The sequence below is a fragment of the Polyodon spathula genome, unplaced genomic scaffold, assembly GCF_017654505.1.
Source record: "Polyodon spathula isolate WHYD16114869_AA unplaced genomic scaffold, ASM1765450v1 scaffolds_3782, whole genome shotgun sequence".
Classification (NCBI taxonomy): Eukaryota; Metazoa; Chordata; class Actinopteri; order Acipenseriformes; family Polyodontidae; genus Polyodon; species Polyodon spathula.
In genome coordinates this window covers 5157-12088 of record NW_024475241.1, presented here as the reverse complement: position 1 = coordinate 12088, position 6932 = coordinate 5157, and the positions used below count along the sequence as shown (strand labels likewise).

At 48.1% G+C, this 6932-nt stretch overlaps 1 protein-coding gene across 1 annotated transcript; it reads left to right on the top strand.

The window, feature by feature from the left end:
• Window positions 1-744: 744 nt before the first annotated feature.
• LOC121312272 (soluble guanylate cyclase 88E-like) lies at window positions 745-4679 on the top strand. Its single transcript, XM_041244198.1, has 6 exons — window positions 745-1050; window positions 2281-2437; window positions 2936-3045; window positions 3160-3249; window positions 3797-3915; window positions 4127-4679. The coding sequence occupies exons 1-6, from the start codon at window positions 886-888 to the stop codon at window positions 4476-4478; spliced, it is 993 nt and encodes a 330-aa protein (XP_041100132.1). The 5' UTR covers window positions 745-885; the 3' UTR covers window positions 4479-4679.
• Window positions 4680-6932: the final 2253 nt, after the last annotated feature.

The window sequence follows — 6932 nt, the reverse complement described above, 5'->3', positions numbered from 1 at the left end:
AACCTGCTCGAGACAATCGTACACACCACAAACACAGAGCAACTGCTCGAGACGATCGTACACACAAACAACACACACACACGAGAGCAAACCTCTCGGAGACATCGTAACCACACACACACACACACACACACACACCCACTTGGCGTACCCGTTTCACTCCCCCATCTTTCCTCCTCCCCCTCTTTCCCTCACAGGAGCAGCAGAGTATGCACAGCTGCAGGAGTGATCATCAAGACGCTGCGACGAAGAGAACGAAGAGGGGAGACTCCCTTGGCTCCTACCGCCATGATCCCGAGCGTGGTCAGACGGCTGAGAAAGGGCATCACTGCAGGACGTTACTTGCCCGAGGTGTATTTTGTCAGTTTAGTTAGAGGAGGGAGAGAGAGGGGAGAGGGGAGAGGAGAGAGGAGAGGAGAGAGGAGAGGGCAGTTCAACTGCACTGGACCGAGCTGCCTGTGTGAGTAGGAGACGAGGGAGAGGAGAAGAGGGGAGAACGCGCGGATCACTGCACTGGATCACTGCACTGTGAGACCTGCCAGGTGAGGAGAGAGAGGAGAGGGGCGAGGGGAGAGGAGGAGAGGAGAGAGAGCGAGGGACGGCTCACCTTCGCACTGTATGACAGACTTTGGACTGGACGACCGAGGTCCTGTTGGAAAGACTTGTGCGTGCGTGCGTAGTGTGTGTGACCCTGAGCCAGAGTTGCCCCCCACTCCTACCCCCCTGGGTCTGGAAGCCGCTCCGTCCTTTGGATGAGACTCAAAACAAACGAGGTCTTATTGGAGGAGACTCTGCAGCAGCAGCAGCAGTTGTTGATGATGCAGAGTTCACCCCCCTGGTCTCTGGAAGCCGCGTTGGATAAAAGCGTCCGCCCAGTTAATTATAATGAGGTTGGTTCTTCAGGTCTTCCCAGACGTGACAATCCTCTTCAGCGACGTGGTGAAATTCAACGAGATCTGCATTCACATCACGCCCATGCAAGTGGTGGACATGCTCAACGAGATCTACATCGTGTTCGATACTCTGAGCGAGAAGCACAACGTGTACAAGGTGAGAGCTGGGTGCCAGGAGACAAGGGTTTTACAAATCTCACCAATTAGAAATGATCCAGGGACCAGTTTTCCGAAGCACTGCAAGCTAGCGAGCAAGCTGAATTCCACCCCCTCTATATAGAATAAACTCCCTCAGCTTCATAGAGTCCAGTGAAAGCTGCTGAATAATGTTCCCTTGTTAACATATTGAATTGCACCCCCTCTATATAGAATGAACTCCCTCAGCTTCATAGAGTCCAGTGAAAGCTGCTGAATAATGTTCCCTTGTTAACATATTGAATTGCACCCCCTCTATATAGAATGAACTCCCTCAGCTTCATAGAGTCCAGTGAAAGCTGCTGAATAATGTTCCCTTGTTATCATCTATTGAATTGCACCCCCTCTATATAGAATGAATTCCCTCAGCTCCAGTGAGTGCTGCTGAATAATGTTCCCTTGTTATTATATTGAATTGCACCCCCTCTATATATAATGAACTCCCTCCGCTTCATAGAGTTGAAAGCTTAATGTTCCCTTGAATTGCACCCCCTCTATATAGAATGAACTCCCTCAGCTTCATAGAGTCCAGTGAAAGCTGCTGAATAATGTTCCCTTGTTAACATATTGAATTGCACACCCTCTATATAGAATGAACTCCCTCAGCTTCATAGAGTCCAGTGAAAGCTGCTGAATAATGTTCCCTTGTTAACATATTGAATTGCACACCCTCTATATAGAATGAACTCCCTCAGCTTCATAGAGTCCAGTGAAAGCTGCTGAATAATGTTCCCTTGTTAACATATTGAATTGCACCCCCTCTATATAGAATGAACTCCCTCAGCTTCATAGAGTCCAGTGAAAGCGGCTGAATAATGTTCCCTTGCTAACATACTGAATTGCACCCCCTCTATACAGAATGAATGCGGGAGTCGAAGTATCTCAGGTACTTTCGACGAACTTTATTAGCAAGGGAACAAGCGTATAACTTAAGTGGGGGTCTCTATAGAATGAACTCCCTCAGCTTCATAGAGTCCAGTGAAAGCTGCTGAATAATGTTCTCTTGTTAACATATTGAATTGCACACCACGTGTGGTAGCGAACCAGAAAAAGGCAAGGGTCCCCATATACTTAACGAGAAACAGACACTAATTATACAAATTCTGAAGTGGGATCCTGAGCAAGCGCACACACAGACCCAGCAGCGAACCGCTCCCCTGGTGAAGCCAGCCCGTGTGTTTGCCCTGTGCAGGTGGAGACTATCCGCGATGCCTACATGGTGGTGGCGGGGGTCCCTAACAAGACCACGTTCCACGCCCACCACATCTGTGACATGGCCCTGGACATGCTGAGCTCCATCGACCACCTCAAAGACCCCTCTACTGGGGACAACATCCAGATCAGAGTGGGTAAGAGAACCCAGTCCATTGAAAACACTGATTACCAGTTAGTATATATAGGGATGGGTGGATGGAGTTTATTATTATTAAAGTATTATTATATTATTATTATTATTATTATTATTATTTATTTAGAGATGCTTTTCTGACAAAGCGCCTCCGAGGATGGAGCCCACCTCCGGTGAAGTTCGACTGTGACTTCGTCCTTTGGACGAGACGCAAAACAAAACGAGGTCCTATTGGAAGAGACTCTGCAGCAGCAGCAGCAGTTGTTGACGATGTAGAGTTCACCCCCCTAGTCTCTGTAAGTCTCTTTGGATAAAAACCTCTACGAAACCTCTAAACGATAATGCAAAGTCAGGATTAGTTCCACGGGTTTCGTGCGTCAGACCTCGTTGTGTAAAAATGAACACATAAATAGGCAGCTATTGAAGTCAATTCCGTGTCCCTGAGCTGGCGTGAGAAATGTGTCTGATTTGATCCTCTGGAAACTCTCTCTGGTGGCAGGGATCCACTCTGGCATGGTGGTCGCCGCTGTGGTGGGTTTGAAGATGCCGCGCTACTGTCTCTTTGGTGACACAGTGAACACAGCCTCCCGCATGGAGAGCAACGGGGTGGTGAGCGTTGAAGCATCAGAGCCTGCTTGTTTTTTTTTTCTGTTGCATTTCTATGAGTTGCTCGCTGTCCCGCTGAAACATCTCGAACAACCACCTCTTTACTCTTCTGTGTAGGGAATGCAGATTCACATCAGCCAAACCAGCAAGGACCACCTGGAGCACGAGCCCTACATCATCGAGGAGAGGGGCAAGATCTTTGTGAAGGTGAGCAAGCGTTTCAGATTGTCTTCATATCATTTTCCCCTCTCCTGGTAAGAATTCAGTTGGCCCCCGTCAAGCCGCCTGCGTCTCTCAGTCGCACGGCCAAGAAATGCGTTCGTAGCGAAGTTGGTTTCATTTGTTTTCTGGGAAACAGCGAAACACTTTTTCCTTTCGAAAGCAGAAGTGACTCCTCTTTGTAAACGCAGTCTCGTAGAACGATTCTAATAAAGCGCGTTCTGGCATCAAATACTTTTCATCGGCGCTTTTTAACACAGAGGAGTTTCTTAGTGGTAACACACTGCGATCTTGTTTGCATGTTCTGCTTGTCAATGAAAAATTAAGGTCTGGTCAACTTTTATTCTCAGTGTGTGACTGAGACATACGAACGGCTTAATCAACTGAATTCTTAAAAGGAGAGTAGAAAAGTTTTGGGCGGTAAAACATAGGGAATCAGAAGCCCCTGATCATAAAACAGAAGGGAATCCTAAATAAATCAGCTTTTCCAGAGGGAACGTTCCCAGGATTTGTCTTTGTCTCTGTGCTCTGGCAGGGTAAAGGCTACATGAAGACCTATTGGCTCAAGGGGAAAAAAGACCTGTCCTTCAAATCTCCAGTGGAGCTGAGATACAGCAGCGAGCAGAGAGACTCCGAGGAGGGCAGCACAAAGAGGTGGGCGATCCCAGCAGGCTAGCCAAGTACTGCCAGGGCAATCTTTCCACGATTTTCAGTTCCAGTGGTTTGATTTCAGACGCGCGGAGAATCAAAACTGCAGAAGCGATGCGGTGCTGTAATAAATCTGCACGCTAGCGGCATCGCTTTCAGACATATTCAAGACTGTACTAAACCCTTGTGTTTTATCCCCTCCTCTCTCTCCCGCCAGCACAAACTCCAGCCAAGCCAAGCGCTCCACCTCAAATCTCAACAACCCAGTGGAACAAACAGAAGAAACCAAACCGTCAGAGGACCTGCCGTCAGACCTGCCCCAGCCTCTAGAGGGAGCCGCTGAGCCCCCGCTGCCCGAGCCCCGCGACAAAGAGAGGGCCAAAAAGACCAAGAACAACAAGGCCAGCAAGACGGAGGCAGCCGGAGCCAACGCTCAGGAAACTGCAGCGCCCCCTGCAGGCCCCTCCGAGAACGCGGCCCCGCCTCTCTGCGTCGCCAAGGGCAACGATCGTCATAGCCGGCTGACAGCCACCCTGCCCCTCCGTAGCTCCACCTGCTGTTTGCTCTAGGCTTTGCGAGGCTTTACCCTGACTTTTCTCTTGTCTTTTAAGAATTTAGTTGTTTCACTGAAATAAAACCCTGTATAGGAAATCAGTTTTACTATGAATGCGTTTCTCAGCTGTGTGATCAAGAGACACGAACAGCTTGACAGGGATCAATTGAATTCTTAAAGGAGAGGAGAAAATTCGGGGTAAAACATCGCAAATCACAAGCCCTAATTCTAATACAATATAAAAAGGGGGGTGGGGGGGGGGGATGTGGGGGTTGTGATTGAGAAGTCATTGTAATTTTTTTTTAATGTGATCTCATTAAAGATGATAATGAATCTATACAATGTAGAATTTCTTCACTCTTGTTAGCCTGGAAATGATTCACTGTAACTTCAAAAAAATAAATGCAGAACTCTAAGGTAAGAGTAGAAATGGTCCAGGGATTAAAGAAAGGGGCTTGATACCAAGAGGTTCAAATCCCGGATCAGCCACCGAATTCACAGTGTGGGACCCGGAGCGAGTCACTGAACCTCCTCGGGCTCCGTCCTTCGGATGAGGCGTACGTATATTTTAGAGCAGGGCTGGTCGACCCTTGTCCTGCAGAGCCACAGTCCTGCAGGCTTTCTGGGTATCTTTGACTCATCAATGGCTGAAAGACCTGGGGAAAAAAATCTTCGCGCTGATCAAGTAAGAAAATAGTCTCGCAGTAATTGAGAACTCGGGTAGAACGAAAACCAGAGGACTCTGAGGCTCTCCGGGACCTGGGTTGGTTGGCCACCTCTGGTCAAGATGATTAAGAGTATGGAATAGGACTCAAAACTCTCAGCGATAAACCTGAAGTCAATGCGATATGCAGTTTCGTTAACCTGCCTTGCATCTTCCAAACACCAGAGGCCGCTATCTGACAAAAACCTGGTTTGCCGCTGATTACAACTGCAATGCCGTGTTTCACCAGCAGGTGTCAGCACTCTGAAGCTCTTGAATTCCAAAAGCCCAAAGCATGCAGAGTTAAAGGTAATTTTTCTATTGTGCTGAAGGATTGCGTGTAACAGCTGGAACATACCAGGCGTCTACAGAGAGCAAACCAATTAAATAAGGAGGCGTGGTTAGACAAAGAGGGCTTGTTAACAGGAGGTTCAAATCCAGGCTCAGCCACTGACTCGCTGTGTGTGTGTGTGTGTGTGTGTCAGTGTCACCCTGAGCGAGTCACTTCACCTCCTTGTGCTCCGTCCTTCGGACGAGACGCAAAACAAACGAGGTCCTATTGGAAGAGACTCTGCAGCAGCAGCAGCAGTTGTTGATGAAGCAGAGTTCACCCTCCTAGCCTCTGTGAGTTGCAATAGATAAGAGTCTGACTAATTCATAATAATAACACCATTGAGCAAAGCTTTTGCTGAAGAGATGGATAAATACAGCTTGCTACAGCTCAAATGCAAAACTAGTCAGAGAGATTTTATATAACCGAACTGCAGAAGGGGTTAACTCTGGGGCTAGAGTAGGCACGCGGGGAGAAACAAGGGATTAGGAAAATCCACCAGGAATTTGAACATAAGGAACACCAATCGATTAGGTTAAAATTAGCCTGGTCCTCTATTGCTGTGCTTTCTCGTAGAACTACCATCAGCACTAAAAGTCATTGCTTTAAAAGTCAGGGCAATTCAGGAATGTGTTTTATAGAACAGTCTGTGTGTGCGTGCGTGTGTGTAGGGCGTGTGTGTAGGGCGTGTGATGACAGGGAGAATTAGTGAATGCAGCTAAGAGAAAGGCTTGAGGCACGGAGACTGAACTGCTCCCTCCCTCCGTCCCTCACCCCCCTAAGAGAAAGGGGTCTCCCTCCAGTCCAGGGCAGGCTTGAGGCATGGAGACTGAACTGCTCTCTCCCTCACCCCCCCTAAGAGAAAGGGGGCTCCCTCCAGTCCAGTCCAGGGCAGGTTTGTGGCTTGTCTTTTTCAGAGTGCTGAGACAGGATAAAAATCTTGTGACGCATGGCATTGCCCCACTTTGCAGTTTGAATCGATTCTGTTTTGTAAAATCTGTGTCACTGTGGCTAAGTCAGTAAGCACAATACAAACCAGAATTAACCACACAGGTGTTTTTGCTAAGGAGGTGGTTCGTCTGGGTAGCTTCCTGTTGATGCATTTTGCCACACTGGATAATCTATTATAGAACATCTTGCACATAACAGGCCCTTGACTCAAAGTATCGGAGCGTTTGCAGCTAAAGCAATAATTCCAGTTAGTTAATGCCGCTGTTGAAGCGGGACAGAGTTTCGAAACAGGGTGACGTTGCATGCTGGTGTCGCTGTGAGTCAGATAGCAATCTGGAACCTGCAGTGAATTTCACAGAGGAGGCTCGGGGGTCCAGCGACTAAAGAAAGGGGGCTTGATACCAGGAGGTTCAAATCCCAGCTCAGCCACTGACTCCCTGTGTGTGTGTGTGTGTGTGTGTGTGTGTGTGTGTGTGTGTGTGTGT